The sequence below is a fragment of the Mirounga angustirostris genome, unplaced genomic scaffold, assembly GCF_029215605.1.
Source record: "Mirounga angustirostris isolate CCGP_5_RB_7025 unplaced genomic scaffold, mMirAng1.0.hap1 SCAF_15, whole genome shotgun sequence".
Lineage (NCBI taxonomy): Eukaryota > Metazoa > Chordata > Mammalia > Carnivora > Phocidae > Mirounga > Mirounga angustirostris.
In genome coordinates, this window is record NW_026991723.1 from 46,278,474 (window position 1) to 46,295,089 (window position 16,616).

At 40.7% G+C, this 16,616-nt stretch overlaps 1 protein-coding gene across 7 annotated transcripts in view; it reads left to right on the forward strand.

Moving 5' to 3' along the window:
* Window positions 1–16,616, forward strand: part of FOCAD (focadhesin) — a 310,969-nt gene that overhangs the window by 237,093 nt on the left and 57,260 nt on the right. For all 7 annotated transcript variants that reach the window (XR_010407633.1, XM_064579209.1, XM_064579206.1 and 4 more), the window contains 4 exons: window positions 2,689–2,797; window positions 6,213–6,329; window positions 9,102–9,340; window positions 12,523–12,612. Coding sequence is in view for 6 of the 7 variants with exons in the window: in XM_064579209.1 (XP_064435279.1) it covers window positions 2,689–2,797; window positions 6,213–6,329; window positions 9,102–9,340; window positions 12,523–12,612 (555 nt within the window). In the remaining variant the exon portion in view is untranslated. The remainder of the gene's footprint in view (window positions 1–2,688; window positions 2,798–6,212; window positions 6,330–9,101; window positions 9,341–12,522; window positions 12,613–16,616) is intronic.

Sequence of the window (16,616 nt, forward strand, 5' to 3'; positions counted from 1 at the left end):
AAGTAAAACGCCAGTCACAGGATTAGACTGATTTGCTCATTTAAGAGCAGTTTTAAAGCATCAAGGATAGGGCTAAGGGAGAATCAGAACACAGATAAACCTTGATGATTGATGTAAGTTTATTTTCATCGTTATTAATGAAATAGATCTGAACCCGAAGATGAAAATCCCCAAAGGACTGGGTCACTTTACTAATATGTAATGTATACTTTGTCCCTAAGAAAGCATCATTGTAGCTCATCCTTCCCTGCGCTTTTTAATTAGGTTGATGGCATCAGTTTGTTCCAAAGGACAGTTTAATTAAAATGCTAGTGGTGTTGCCTAGGTAAATACTGTACTGATGCTGACGTGTTATTATGCAAATTAGTTACTACTGCCCAACTGGTAGGGGATAGTTATTTGATCCACAAGCTGATGGGTTTTTGCTGAACTGGTTGTAGATTTTCACCTGGCAAGCTCCTCCGTGAATTTGTTTCACTAAATACGTATCGAGTATCTCCCCTCCATAAGTCACTGTGCTAGGCATGCAGGGAATGCAAAGTTGACCAAGAGCTCGTCACAGCACCTTTGGGAAGTGTGTAGCTTGGCCCGAGCATTCACTGTGTGGACTGTGACATACTTTTTTCTATTCAAAGATTAATGTCCAAATATGCATTTAGTCTGCAAGCAAAGGTCTAATTACTACTGACTTTAAATACATTTTTCTCCATTTTACAAGAGCAATATGTGTTCCGGAATGTCAGGACCAGTGAAACTTCTGAAACAAAATCACTTGGGGTCTCTGTGTTGAAACGGAGGCTAAATGTTCTCCCGGAATTCAGGGTTACAAGAGGACTTTTCATTTCATCTTGTCTAATATCCTTGTTTTAAATTATTTGATACCCAATTTCTGGTGACAATCTGAGTTTTTCTATAGGGTAAAAAAACAAAACAAAACCCAGGGATCAAATTGTCAGATCACTGAGAATTTGAAACTTTTCTTTTTTAATGTAACTTTAGGGATTCATGGTCATTTTGTAGCAGGACAGGCTTCAGGATATTCTCAGCTAAAGGAAAGAGATCATATTAGAAATAGAAGATACAATTTTGGTTTTGTTAAGTGATGTTAGGGCTCTGGTGCCTCAGAATGCCCAGACCTTGCCCTGCTTCCTGGTGTTTTATTATTATCTATATCCCAGTGATCCTCACTGCAAAACTCTAGCAAAACCTAGGTTGAAGGCATCTGCTTAGCCTTCAGGTCTTCCTCCTGTTTTCTCCTCTCACCCCGTCCCCCAATATAAAGATTGTTGTGTTACCAAATTGTGGCAGTCCTCATAGAGGAATGAATTAAACAGAAGTGAACAGAATGAGCAAGTTCACAGAGCAAGCCTTCACTGAGTTTAACCACCCCAAGGTGGGAGAGCAAGAAGGCAGAAGGGATTCCATGAATAGGTAGATGGTGGAACTTGATCATGGCAAGTCCTGAATCCCATTCTTACCCGATGGAAGCAAAAATGCAATAACGTGTGTGTATACTCACCTTTGAATACCCATAACTCACAGATTCTGACATGACCGTGGCCTGGGACTGGAGGTCCTTAGCTTGCACGGGGAGCGGGGCTGGAAGTCTCCCCACCCCACAGATCTGTTCCATTCCTGTACTGGGGTGAGCAGGAGCCATTCTAGCACGTACCCACAGGTTCATGTTCAGGTCTCAAGTTCAGGTTTTGGGAAACAGTCTCTGTATTTGTGGGAACCCCCAACCAGGACAGAATGGAACCATCCGAGGGCTTGGGTGTTCTATTATGATGGAGGTGGGCCAGCCAAGAACATCTCATCAGTGTCGCACTGAAGATTTTCTTCTATAGAATCACATTGGAATAATGGAATAATATTAAATGTTCATTTTCAGGTGGTAAGTATATTTGAAAAGGTTCAGTTTTCTTGATACTAAATCCAGAAGTCACATTTAGGATTTTGTTGCTATTAATAGAAAAACCACCATTTGGATAATATGGGAGGGCAACTGTCCATCCAGATAGTTTAAAAACAGGCCCTTTTTTTTTTGCACCTTACCTAGGGTCTCTAAGTTATATCACAAACCGCTTTAAGGTTGCTGGCTTTGACATCTCGAGGGAAAGAAGGGGAGGCTAATAATGATAATGATTATAATAACCAGTGTGGCAGGTTGCTGGTAAAGCATGCTGCCTGAAGTGGCTCACTGGAAGCTGCTTCCACACACCAGTGCCTGAGAAAAGCCAGAGGCCACTTGCATTCTACTGCGCTTACTCACGCAACTGTCTCCGCTTGTATTTTTTAGCACAAATCGATAAATTTATATTGCCAAAGATGACACGGAAAGATATCGCTTACTTAATGCTGCGTCCAATGATGAAATAAAAACTTTAGAAAGCAAGAACTTAGATATATGGGCTTAGACTTGTAGGACACACACAGACACACACACAGACACACACCCACCCCCCCACCCCCAAGGTCTAAAGACCATACCCATATGAGGAGAGAGAAATCCACGCTAGCGTCAGAAGAAGGAGAAGACATCAGGGCACAAGCAGACGTGTGTGGATGAAGCTGTGTGAAGGAATGGAAGTGCTTTTTGACCTCGTCTGCCTTCTCTGTAATAATGCCTTCTCTTCTCCCGGTTAATGCCCCCAAATCCTCTCTTGGAATTTTTTTCTTTTTCAACAGGGAGAGCCCAGTGGTCAAGGGCAACGCACTGTTAGCCTTAAGCAGCCTCGCTGTCATCGTATCCAAACACGAAGCCAGTCTCTCTTCAGACTCAGAGGGGGTCCCGGAGGTGAGTTAAGGGCGATTTGAACCAGTTGGGCAACGTTTGAAAAGTGAGAAGCCTCTTTAAGCCTGGCCCTGAGTTTACGAGGTTAGAGCCCATGCCTGCGGCAGCACCGACTTCTGCTACTTGTTGGGTCTTCACACGGCGAGCTTGAGGGGCTCCGCAGACACTTTTCCTTGCTGCTCTTCTGTTTTGCTTTCTCCATCACAGTTAAGTGGTCATTTCCATTTGAAGGTACCAATTTTATGCAACAGGGGTTGTCTTTTTGTGATTACATCAGTGGTAACCAATCTTAGGAGGTTAACTAGGCTTACTGAAAGTGAACAATGCTGTCAAAAAATGATAAATAAGTAGTGTTTACTGACTGAAAAAAAATTGTACTTTGCATTTTAATTGTAGATGTCAATGACAAAGTGCCTATTCATTTTTGCAAGGCATTTATTTCTTAATTAAACATGTAGCAAGCTGGCCAATGTTCATTTCCAGTGTACTTTTTCAGATAATTCATATCTGTCAAAATAAAAAGGCATGGATTTATTCTTCTTTTAAGCCCTATTATCTAGTAGCTGTCATTATCTGGAGACAATATAGCTCAGTGGTTAAAAAACATAGGCTTTGGAGTAGGAGAGTCCTGTATTTAAATCCCAATACTTGCAACTCACTAGCTCTGTGGCCTGTTGTTGGTAAGTTCCCATTGCAAAGCCTGTTCCCCCGTCTGTAAAGTGGGGATAAAGGTACTCACCAGACAGGATTGCTGGGAGGATCAAATGAATGAATATATGTAGAGCTTGACAGTTGGGAGATACTAAGCACTCAGTAACAGTAACCATCATCTGACTTCTTGCTGCAAAAACCAGGCTTTATTCAATGCTATTCAGCCTGTCTCTGTTCCCTCAGTGTGTCTTCTGGGCCATCTGTACTCCTTTTTCATGATGGAGTTTTTTGGTTGCAAGCAAAGGAACCAACTCTCATCTAAATAAAAAAGCAGAAGGATATGGCATCCGGAAGCCCATGGAATTGAAGGCGAAGTTTAAAACTGGGTTTGGGGAAGAGCATTAGGGACAGGAAGTGTTAGGAGAACCATCACACATCACAGCAGACTACCATCCCTGGGATGGATCAGGTTGGGTCGTGTGGTGTGCTTGTCATTCAAGATTTAGGGTCCCATGGGTCTCGTGCCCACCCCTTGGGCAGGTTGGATGGGTGGCTTCATTGAGCATTTAAGCAAGCTTCAAATCATGGAGGAGGGAATTCTCCAAAGGGTGCCATTACCAATAAACAAGAGAATAGAGGCTGTGTGGGCAAAAGCTACAAATGTATATTACCTTTGGGGAAAGGAAAGGGGCCAAGCAATTATTCCATGAAGCATAAAAGTGTAGTTACCATAGGAAATTTTAACTTTAAATGCAGAATCTTACTTTAATGATGAGAAAGATGTTTTACATCCTTGAAAGAGCCATGAAGTTCTTTAGCAGAGACAACATGCTAAGTAGAATCTACGACCTAAAAAGTTAATGTGCCTTTCTAGGATCCCTGATTTTGGGCAGACTTGCAGGTGATTTGCCCCAGTGATAACCAGGGGTCTAGCTCTGAGTTTGAGTTCCAGGCAATCTTATTCTTCTTTATTTCCCCACTCTTTTGTTCTGTGCTGTAACAGATAACTACACAAAACATCGAGAAGCCACACAACCCAAAGATGGGACTCTGCTTTTATTCTTCATCACTTTGTCTTTGGTTGTTATTTAGTACAAACTCAAGACCTCATTATTTGATTAACGTTGAGGTTTTCAAACTTTATATGAAATCTGCATATGACTAACAACCAAAGATCCTAGGAAGAAGGCCTTCTTTGAGTCAAGGCATTAATTCCAAGGATGCTTACCACTGCATTGACCTTTGTCGTTTGCACCACCTGAGTGTGACCCTGTGAGTGTATGGATACTTTTTTTTTTTTTTTAAGATATTTATTTAATTGTTTGACAGAAAAAGAGATAGAGCAGGAACACAAGCAAGGGGCGTGGGAGAGGGAGAAGCAGGCTTCCCACCAAGCAGGGAGCCCAATGCAGGTCTCAATCCCAGGACCCTGGGATCATGACCCAAGTCTAAGGCAGACGCTTAACGACTGAGCCACCCAGGTGCCCCCAGATGCTTTTGACATCCACAGTCATGAATGATTTTTATTTTTATTTTTTTAAAAGATTTTTTATTTGACAGAGAGAGAGACAGCTAGGGAGGGAACACAAGCAGGGGGAGTGGGAGAGGGAGAAGCAGGCTTCCTGCCAAGCAGGTAGCCCCGATGTGGGGCTCAATCCCAGGATCCTGGGATCATGATCAGAGCCAAAGGCAGACGCTTAACAACTGAGCCACCCAGGCGCCCCATGAATGATTTTTAAAACTAAGGTCTCTTTTTAATGAGTTGGGTTTTATTGTTGTTTTTTAAAGATTTTATTTATTATTTGACAGAGAGACATAGCGAGAGAGGGAACACAAGCAGGGGGAATGGGAGAGGGAGAAGCAGGCTTCCCACAGAGAAGGGAGCCCGATGCAGGGCTTGATCCCAGGACCCTGGGATCATGACCTGAGCCGAAGGCAGACGCTTAACGACTGAGCCACCCAGGTGCTCCATGTTGTTGTTGTTGTTGTTTTTTGCATTCTCTTTCCTTTTCTTTTTCCAACTGAAGATCATTTATGCTTTCATACCTAATTAGCTAGGCACACATTGTGATGATTCAGAGTGATAAATCTATGGTGATAGTAAGCAGAAATGCTAAAAACGGTGATGAGAATTTTGTAGGCTGCTTTATTGCCTCTTGTGAAATGGGAAGTCATAGAAATGAGACATTTTGAGTTTCTTTCTCTGCACATCTCTCCTTTAACCCCCATGTCACCCTCACTAAACACAGGTGGGCAGCGGAGAGCTTTCAGACACGGTCTGTTTTGCAGCCCCTGTCCTCTCACCTCTGCTTGTCTTGTATAAAAGGTAAATCCTATTCCTGTTGGGGCACAGGTTGAGGATGTGTATTTATCAAATATCTATCTGCCTCCTAAAGTCCTGACGGGTGAAGTTACTCTTTGGTTGTAGCGCTTTACTCTTTAATACAGAAGGGGTTTGTGCCCCGGATCTAGAAATAATATTTAAGTTTTATTTTTTTTTCCATTATCATTTCATGTTATTCCTTTTTTTTTTTTTTTTTTTAAGATTTATTTATTTGAGAGAGAGAGAGAAAACGAGCAGGGGAAGGGGTAGAGGGGGAGGGATAGAGGATCCTCAAGCTGACTCTCTGCCAAGTGCTGAGCCCGATGAAGTGGGGCTAGATCCCAGGACCCCGAGATCATGACCTGAGCCAAAATCAAGAGTCTGGACGCTTAACTGACTGAGCCACCCAGCTGCCCCTCACTTCATGTTTTTCTTCATCTGCAGGTTCAGCCTAATTTCCTTTCAATGAAGGAGTGGGTTTCCATGGTGTCTGATACTCTCCTGGTCATTGTGGATAGCCATTACCAACCCAGAGGACAACTTTTCTCCTCGTTTTATTATGTAAGTCTGAGAAATAAAATTTTAAAAATGATGGGAAAAGTCAAGGGTTGAGGCTGCTCATATTAGTTGTTCACATGAAAGCCATGCCATAGTGTGATTACTCAGTCTTAGCTTTACGTTGGAATCACCTGAGGAACTTGAAGTGTATGTGTGTGCGTGCAAGCACATGTATATATATAAGATCTCTCTATAGATAGAAAAAATAAATACTGACCTGTAGGCCTCTCCTCTGATTTAATTACTTAGGGAAGGGCCTGGGCATCATCAGTATTTTAAAAGGTCTCTAGATTATTCCCATGTGTAGCCGGAGGCAAGAGCTACAGTTGTAGTGAAATAAACATTGGTTAAAGATTGGGGTCCCTGAGTTTCTACTCGTAGTTTTTTTTTAATTCCAGGATATGTGACCATGGGCAGTTCACATAATCTCTTTAGACCTTTGTTTCCTTACGTGTAAAATGAGGCAATTGAACAATATTATCTGTAACGATTGTAGTCCCAGCTCCACCCCTTACTGGTTTTGTGACTGTTGACCTGATACTTTTTTTTTTTTTAAGATTTTATTTATTTATTTGAGAGAGAGAATGAGATAGAGAGCATGAGAGGGGGGAGGGTCAGAGAGAGAAGCAGACTCCCTGCTGAGCAGGGAGCCCGACGTGGGACTCGATCTCGGGACTCCAGGATCATGACCTGAGCCGAAGGCAGTCGCTTAACCAACTGAGCCACCCAGGCGCCCTGTTGACCTGATACTTAACCCATCATTTTATTTTCCTTACCTGTACAGTGAAGGTAAAGATTAATGCTTTGCCAACTTTATAAAAGATTTGCAAGGATCACATTGATATAACTTGTGGGAAAATGTTTTGAAAACTGTGAAATACTCTATACATATCAAGGAATATTGTTGTTGCTCATAAAAAAGCACCTGTCACTTAGTCACTCTTTTTCTTCATGCTAATATCCTAAGATTTGAAACAAAGTGAAAACACACTTTTTTTGTTTAGGTTTTATTTCCCCTTCATTGGCTGTCGTGCATGCTTTATTTCTGCATCTGCCCAGAATTATTTTGGTTCTGCCTTATCACTCTCCACTGCTTAGGGAATTATAGTGATCATGGGACAATCAGCTGAGTGGTGGAGGATTATAGTCGATTTGAATAAAAATATAGCACAGGTTGTGAACTGTTGCTAAGATCATGAATTGAGCCCGAAACTCCATTACCTTGTCTTCTCTGTACAGCGTTCTGCGTGCCTCTGTCCTCCTGCTTTTGGGAGGACCTGGTACGTATTCATCTGGGCCTTAGGGTCTGGAACTAGGATTTTTAACTATACTCTGGGACAAACAAATGACTTGTAGATAATATAGAATTAAATTGGAAGGTAGATTTTCCTCAAAGAAATCGTTGCGTTATGATCCATTTGTTTGCTGTTAGAAGTGTTCTTATTCCTTTAATTTTGGACGAAAAACTAGTTTATATCGAGGTCTTTGCAATAGCACTCTGGTTCAGATATTCACCAGGACAGGATATTCTATGAGATTTCTAATCGCGCTGCTTAGTTCTTGCAAACGAATAAAAATAATCTCCTTAGTAGCCAGCTCAGGGTTGCCTCTTACCTTTGTGATTTTTGCACTATTCTACTTCTTCAAAGAAGCCCTGATTCGAAAATCACTTTCTTGACTTCCAGTGTTGGATCAGCTGGGTCATTTTGAATAGTACTGTCATTACAATAATGCTATGTTAACTTAAGGAATACCTTAGCACATGTTTGATTTTGTTTGAAGTACTAAAGCTTAGAGAGCAAATGGGTACAGAATTAAATGCACTTTTTAATGTGCTTTGATTGCGAGGGACAGAACAGCCTTTATGACGTGTCTGAAAATTTGAAGTGGATAATAGTGGCGGAATGATAAACAGCCTTCCTTCCCCACTTGAGACATATTTATAAATGTATATAATGTCTGTTGGAGCTCCCTAACATGGGATTCTTGCAGAAGCTGTTCATACTCAGCTGCCCTGCCATTTTATTAGGGCTGTTATTCATTTCTTTTCCCATAATTACATATAGGAAGGGGCATATAGAGCTCTCCATTTCGTTTTGAATAGCTGGTTATTGCTTTGTAACCAGAGGCTTTTAGGATTTCAACTTCCTTTTTAATTAAAAGGAATTAACCCCCTGTAGGAAATAATCCATCTACTGGGAAGCGTTCCCACCAAAAATTTTGGGAGATCTGCCAATAGGTTCCTGTGCTAAACTTGCACTTCTTCCTTCGTACTAAACTGTAACAACCCGCCCCCCACCCACCGCACACACGCTCTCTTTCTCTCCTGGAAAACTGGCTTTCTGGACATCTGTAGTACAGCTTGGTGGTTTCTCCAAGCTTGGGTAACTTCACTTAGGGGTTTGGTGGGTTTCTTTGTTTTTTTGTTTTTTAATCATAAACACACGTGGGCTTTCAAAATACTGACTTTTTTTCAGGCTTTATAGTGAGGGAATTCACACCCTTTAAAAGAAGACACTTCCCCCCATCCCCCAAATTTAAAAGGATATTAATCAACTGTTTAGTAGCAAATTGTTTCAGGAAGGAAGAGTGTAAAGGGAACCTACCTAGACAAACATAAAAATCGATTTTTTTTTTTTAAATGATGTTTTTGATTGGTGGGGGTGGATCTCAGAGCCGCTGATCCTGTTGTGTGGTGCTTCTGTGATAGGTCTGCTCCCTTTGTGTTTTAAAACCAAAGGCCAACCCCTGTTTTCTTCCTTTGGCATGTCCTAGAAATCCTATTCTGGTGAAAACACAGCTAGCGCGATTGCCCGCTCCGCTGCCGCCACGGCTTTGTCTCTCCTCGTGCCAGTTTTCATGATTTCTTGCAAAGAGAAGGTTGAGGAAATCCTAAACATGCTGACTGCCAGGTTACCTGGGAAACCAAGAGCTGATGAGTCTCAAGCCGTGCAGATCCACATGGGCCTTGCTTTGGGGATGTTTCTCTCGCGCTTGTGTGAGGAGAAACTCAGGTACGGTTCATGAAAATACTCTTCCGTTTTTGTCTTTGTGATGATGTAGGCAGAGGATGTGATGCGCGGGCACACACGTTCCCGAACATTCTGTCCGAGCGATAATGTGGTTGCTAAACTTTTTGAAATGGGCAGGTCCGACCCTTTCTTCTCCTTTGTGAGGGCATCTGTCTTTCCAAAATGCCATCACAAAGATATTAGGGTATTTTTAGGGTTGCTCTCATGAAGGTGATGGTGACTCTAACATCATGCCATGCTTAGCTGAAAACCCTGGAAAAATCCATGTAATGGGTATGAGGATATGTGTATCCTCATATGTGAGATATGAGGAAAAGTGTAATCTCGTGGTGCTAAAAATAAACTGCTTTTTCCCCTGGCTTCCAAGGGTGAAAATAATTGTTGATTATTGATATCACTATAAAATGGGAGGAAAAAATTGGAATATCCCTGCTGCCTGAGGGCGCTGGGAATCACCTGGATCACCTAAGAACTCTATGTACCCAGTTTTAAAGATTGCTTTTATCCTGTGCCCTGGCTACATTTTTATAATCCTTAAAGAGTCTTAATCTGTGCATATTATACTGTGTGCTTTATTCCGTTTGCTCAGTTTTGGACTGCTAGCTTTACCCTTGAATGGAGCTGAGTATCAAAGACCCAGGTGGAAAATTCCACTACATGGGAAAGTTTTCTTGTGCATGAATCTACTTTGGTTGTGTTGTCCGTCCTATTTAGTCTTTATTTTGTAACAAGTCTTAGAATTTTATATACCCAGGTTGATTGCAGTGTGTGGTACAACATGAATATTTGAATATCATGAATATTTAGATGTGCACTGACTTGGAATTCAGCCCCATTTTCCCCTCACACTGGAAATAGGATAGTTGGGAGAGGCATCCTGTTGTGACGTTCCATGTCCTTAAACTCCCCTGGTTGGCAGAAATTAACGGTCTGTCTGAAGCCAAGAGACGGTGTCGATGTGGGTAAACTGGATGACATTATGCTATATTTAGATTTCAGTTTGAAACCGGTGGTTAAGTTTGCATTTGTAATTTACATAGCTTTGTGCAAACACCATTATGTGAAACCTTTATGAGAACTGCTGTTGATCTAGGGAAATACGTCAGATGATCATTTTCAGCTCTTGGAAACATCTGTCAGATGATTGGGAAGATTGGCTTCATCTTTGTGATCATAAATGAAAACGTTTCTAGAATGTTCGTTTTGTTCTGTTGACCAGCATTCATATTTATAGGCCTGGTTCTGGACATGAACAAAAGGCTGCCCTTTGCATGTGAATTGACTGTTACATATCTCGTGTGTGTGACAGAACGTAACATGTTTTTTCAAGACTTAAAACTTGAAAGTGATTTTTTTCCCCCTTTGCTACTATTGCTACAAATGGCAATTTCGTCACCATCTGTGTTCATGCTCTTTCTTCAGTATCTTTCAAGCCGCGCGTTTTACAACTAAAAATGAGCCATGGCAGTTTAATTCCAGGCAACTCATTTCATCCTATCTTGGCTCTGGCTACCCTCATCCTTAGTTTAGGATGAGAGGCTGCTGGTTGTAGGGCTTGACAAGCTTGCACTTGCAGTTAATTTAATCATGCTACCTGGAGAAACCTGAAGGATTCATCCCAGTTCCTAGATTACCTTCCGCTCCTGTCTCTCTCTCACTTGACTTTGCACCCGCAGGAGAGCCTGGGGAAGGAAACCAGGCAGCTCTTTCCAAGGCCAAATGCCCTCAGAATCAGTGCAAGTGTTCACTTTGCTCTAATGATCTGTTTGGACAGCATGCTTCCTCTTTTGGCCAGTGTCTTGAGCATTCTAGCCACAAGTGTAGTTATTCACGGTTCCCACCTTCCTAATTTCTCGGAGCAGAGGAGTCTGAAATGTTTGCCTTTTGGTGCTGGTGAGTATTTTACTAGATAATGACAATGTCACTAGAGAATGACATTTTTGGAGGAAGTTTCCATTTTTCTAAAATTAAGTTCATCATTTTGAGGGCTGTTGACTCTGAATAGTCAGTGACATCCAGTAAATGGCCCAGCATGACCCCCTCAGGGGTACAGGATTAGGACAGTATGTTGTGCTCAAGAATGAAAAATCACCTTGTAGAAGAGAGTCATGACAATCCATTTTTTTGCCATGGCTTATGAAAAAGTCGCCTGAATTTCAATTCCAGTCTAGAATTTATTCAGAAAAGCGTTACTATTCCTGAGCTTGCTTCTGTCATAACTCCCAGAGGATACTAGTAGGATCGCTTCAGCATTTGTTTAGAATAGTTAAGTATATTTTACTCCAGAGAACAACTATAATAGGACTTAGTCAAAGCTATTTAAACTGTGTGTGTGCGCGCGCGCGCTCACTGCAAAATGTAATCCTTCACCTCAGGCAAAACCACTATATTCTTGGTTTGGGAAGACATTTTTTAAAGTGTCCTGTGGCTGGTTGGCATTCCTGGGGCTGCATTCCACTGAGCATGGTCCGAGGGAGCAGTATGGCAGTTGACATGTTAGGATCCCCTTAACAGTCAAGTGTTGGTGATGAAGCCCACAACTGCCTGAAAAAACAGCCATAGAACCACTTTTAAGTTTTCTTTTACTGTAGAAGTCCTAGTTCTCACCAAGACCATCGCAAAACCACATCAATTACTCTCTAAAGGTAGAAAAATACATGGCTGGGTTTCCCCCCTGCTTCTGAAAAAACAAATGTAGGAAAAAGGACAAGAACAGTCCTCACAATTGAGACATGAAATCAGAAGTAACCTTTGCAAGAAAGAGATTTGGAATGATTATTGTTAATTTCAGCTTCACGGGTTGTAAGATATTCTGAAGAAAATCACGTTAGCATTCTTAGAAATGTTTCTGGAATTCTGATTTTGGTTTTTTGTTTTTCAGTGGTTTAAAATTTGAATGGGCTGAGGAAATACAAAAGTAGCAGTTTTTGAGTTTATTGGTTTACAAGTGATTATACTGTTTAGGAACTCAGTTATTAAATAAATTCTCTGACTCGTTTCCCTGCCTGCAAAATAAGTATATGTGACTCATCAATATTATTGTTACTCTTACGTTTTTTTTTTTAATTAACTGAGAGTTCAGTAAAATATTAAGAGGAAATATAGTATTTTGGACATTTGAATGATTTTAAGTAACTGAATTTTTCCTCTTGGTCTTTGCCCAGCGATATATCTGGCCAACAGATGAACCTTCTTCTGATGAAGTCTCTAGATGCCCTGGAAAATTGCTGCTTTGATCCTAGTCTTGAATATAAGTATGTTGGTTCCATTTCCTCTCTGATATTTGAAGACTGAATCTTTCTCTGCCATACGCTTTGCATTCAATTGTGAAATACTCGTAGGACTAGATCTTGAATTCCTTTGCAAAGAGTTTTCAGTAATCATCAGAACCTGTAATTAAAGGTACTTGTTCTAAAAACCATGTTTCAGCAACAGACCGTTTGCTTCGTTACAAAGCAACGGAATGTCATTTCATGGCTGTCATTAAGTTATTAATACCTTAGTTCTGTCTTGTACTTACCATATGAGGCATGTATCTGGAGACTTATATGCATGACTTAACCTTTTTAAATAGTTGAAACTATTCTTTGAATTTGATTGGACGAAGAGAACCTTTGACCCATAATTTAGATTTCCCGTGTGAAATCCAACGACTGAAGAATCAAAACGGAAACAAATATAGGGTACATCTGGGGTTCCCAAACTCCTCAATATTAATCGTTTCTCCCCGCCCCACCACAGACTTCATGCTTTTTAAAGATTTTGTCTATTAAACTAAATATCTTAAAATTTATTATTCCAGGGGCGCCTGGGTGGCTCAGTCGTTAAGCGTCTGCCTTCAGCTCAGGTCATCCCAGGATTCTGGGATCGAGCCCTGCATCGGGCTCCCTGCTCCGCGGGAAGCCTGCTTCTCCCTCTCCCACTCTCCCTGCTTGTGTTCCCTCTCTCGCTTGCTCGCTCGCTCTCTGTCAAATAAATAAATAAAATCTTTAAAAATAAATAAATAAAAAATAAATTTATTATTCCAGTCGTGAAAGGTAACCAAAAAAACAGGAATAATTAGAAAAGAATGTCTTGCACCTGGCTGGCTCAGTTGGTAGAGCACATGACTCTTAAACCAGGGGTTGTGAGTTTGAGCCCACGGTGGGTGTAGATATTACTTAAAAATAAAACCTTAAAAAATTAAAAGAATACCTCAATAACAAGTTAAGCATAGTCATTTAGTGAGACATTTAATGTTTTAATTGGTCTGTGAATTGTGTGGGAGAATATAGTTTTATTAGACTTCCTGAAATACTAACACAGTTGGGGACTTACGTTATATCTTTTTGGACTTCCACGTGTTTTGGAAGCTCTAGTTTAGATCCTCTGGTGTTCATTGTTACTAAAAAACTCAACAAATTATAAGCACTAACCTCCAGTTTATTAACTCATTTACTTTTTGCTGTTACAGGCACTGCTCAAATGTGACTGTTTACATTGGTGGCCTTTAGCAACTTAGGATCTAAAGTTACATTCATGTCATCTAGCCTGTTACGTTCAGACTGAGAAAAGAGTAACTAGTAGAAGTAACTGCATATCTCAAATATTTCATTATGAGTAGATAAAGTCAAATCTTCACTTCGTTGGTGGTAGTTACAGGATCTTCTTTCAGATGCAGGCTGAGATCAGATAAGAATCATTGACATCCACCCAGTTTATCATGAAACACTTTAGAGATGAAATGAGACGTTTTAAGAGTGTGGTTTTGAATATGGGAAAAGAGAGTTCAGTGGCATGATTGAAGTCTCTTGAATGTAGAAAATGATTAATGGAAGGGATAGGGCCATTTAGCTGTTACCGGGTCTGATGAAGAGTTGATATTTTGGAGTCCAATCCATGTGTTGGTGGTGTTGCCTTTTACAACCAAGGAGTAAGATAAATTTCTCTCCCCCTGCCCCGCCTTCCCCCAAAGGTATTCATCACAGCTATAGCTCAGGGTATTACAAAGCTGGGAACAAATTTGTGGATCAACTTACTGTAGGCTTTCAGCCAGTTGGAACAATCAGGAATGACTTACATATATTATCTCCACTAGTCTGATGGAAGTTTGTTTGAATGAAGGAGAACCATAGCGATAACTGAATTGTCCACAGTGTGGGTATTTATGCATATAACAAACCTCATGTGTGTAAGGACATTTAACATTACCCGTTAACTTTTTATATCGAGAAGATTCTTATTTCTTCATTATTGTTTCTTGATTCTTATCTCCTTAGTGATCAGCTGTGTTTGGCAGAGGAAAGGGTGGGCCCAGATAGGGACTAATCCTACTGAATTAAGTAGAATAGGGTCATCAGAAATTTCCCGTCCATTTAGTAAAGTCTTGCCTGTCTCTCAGAGCTCAGTTAAAAGCCCAGATCCTTCAAGAAACTCTCCATCTTCTTCAAACTCCCATTCTTTCTACAGTTAATGAAGTTTAGTATTCTGTCATTCCTAATGCTTTGTGGCTCTGTCTCTGGTTTCAGTTCAGCTGATACCAAGCAGCCGCATACTGTGCTAGGCATTTTCACATCCGTTTCTCCTGTCATTCAGCCCCAATGACAGTCTAAATATTGATACTAAAACAGGAACACTCATAGCTTTGGTTTACAGATTAAGAAAATGAGTTTCACACAGGAGATGGGTTCAAGGTCACACAGTCAGTAGCAGCTAGGGGAGGAACCTAGGTTGTCTGCCTTCAAAGCCAGGTTTCTGTCTCTTACATAGTTTGGTGGGGAGAAGACATTTCAGTAGACAGAAAGCAATTTGACACCTGACAATATGGTGTTGACTATTTTTTTTTTTTGACATGTGAGTGTGTCTCACTACTAAAAAGACAGACAGACAGACAGACACACTAGGCCCAGGCATAAAGTATTCCCCTGACTAATGAGATTCAGGAGTCTAGGGCAGTCCTCCCTCAAGTGAAATAGTGGAAGCATTACGGAGGTAGTTAATAGATCTGGGAGCTTGCCACCTCAAGTGATAGAATTCACCCAGAGCAAATTCACCACGCTTCCTTGATTTAATGGACACGTCCCTGCTGAGAGGACCCGGCACCGGGGCTGGCCGGAGTGTGTGGCCTTATCACTTACATTCTGCTGCCATCTAGTGGTACTCATTGTGCCATTGCCGTCCTCACAGCCTTAACTAGTCCTGCCATCCGTCAACGACCTGAGTGCTGGTTAATTACTATTGAGCTTTTACAAATATGATAACATCTCTATAGCACTTTGTAAAGGGCAATACGCTATAGAAATGTTAACTGTCATTAGAACTAATTATTAGATGGCCTCATACTTAATCTGCATGGTTGTCCACAATAAAGTAAGGAACTGAAGATTCATCTCTGGTTAATTTTAGAAACAATTTATCATATATCTCAGTTGATATAGCAACACGCAGAGCAGAATTGCATAGCTTTTAAGCCTCAGGTTTTCTTTTCGCCGGTGATATTTTAATATACTTGGATAAGAGATTCAAATAAGTAAAGACATAATAGGGCAGATAATTTTAAAACTCAAATTCTCTGTCATTTGTTAGTGTTCTTCAAGATTCATGTTAGTAATTAAAAAACCTGAAATTTATAGCTAATATTATCATTTGTTTCTATTTCATCTGTCTGAGACAACTCCATGGAACTCCTTTTTGTTTTCAGTGGAGGGAAAGATGTGAATGCTACCTCTGCCCAGTTGTTCTTGGTTTAGAGCTGACAAATATATCAAAGGGGAGCTAAGATGAGGTAAAATACATAGCAGTGCTGACCTAAGCACCTAGGAGAATCTTTAAGACTTAGGACAAAAAATAAACCCATTAAAATATAGACCACTTGGAAATCAGAAGAAAACATAAGGAATAAAGCTTCAGGACTACCTTCTTGGACCATGCTGGAAAAATGAGACAGAGTAGAAGGAGTTTAGAAGGTCAATAGATGCATACACCCTAGCATATTTATATTGGCACACGTATGTATATACGTAGTTAGATTATATATTCACATATGACAACAGTCATTGACCATTGTAGCAATGAATAGAATCGTTAGTGAATGGTAACGTTGCCCAAGAATAATTATGCTGTGATAATGTTAGGTAAATGTGAACTAGGAAACAGGATGTCTTTTTCTAAGCCTTTGTGCCCATATGCTTTTGGGTGGTAAAAGAGTTTTAGTCCAGGGGATAAAGATTTTTGCATGCCCAGAATAGCCCCAAAAAGCCAGACTTAGGATTACTTATTG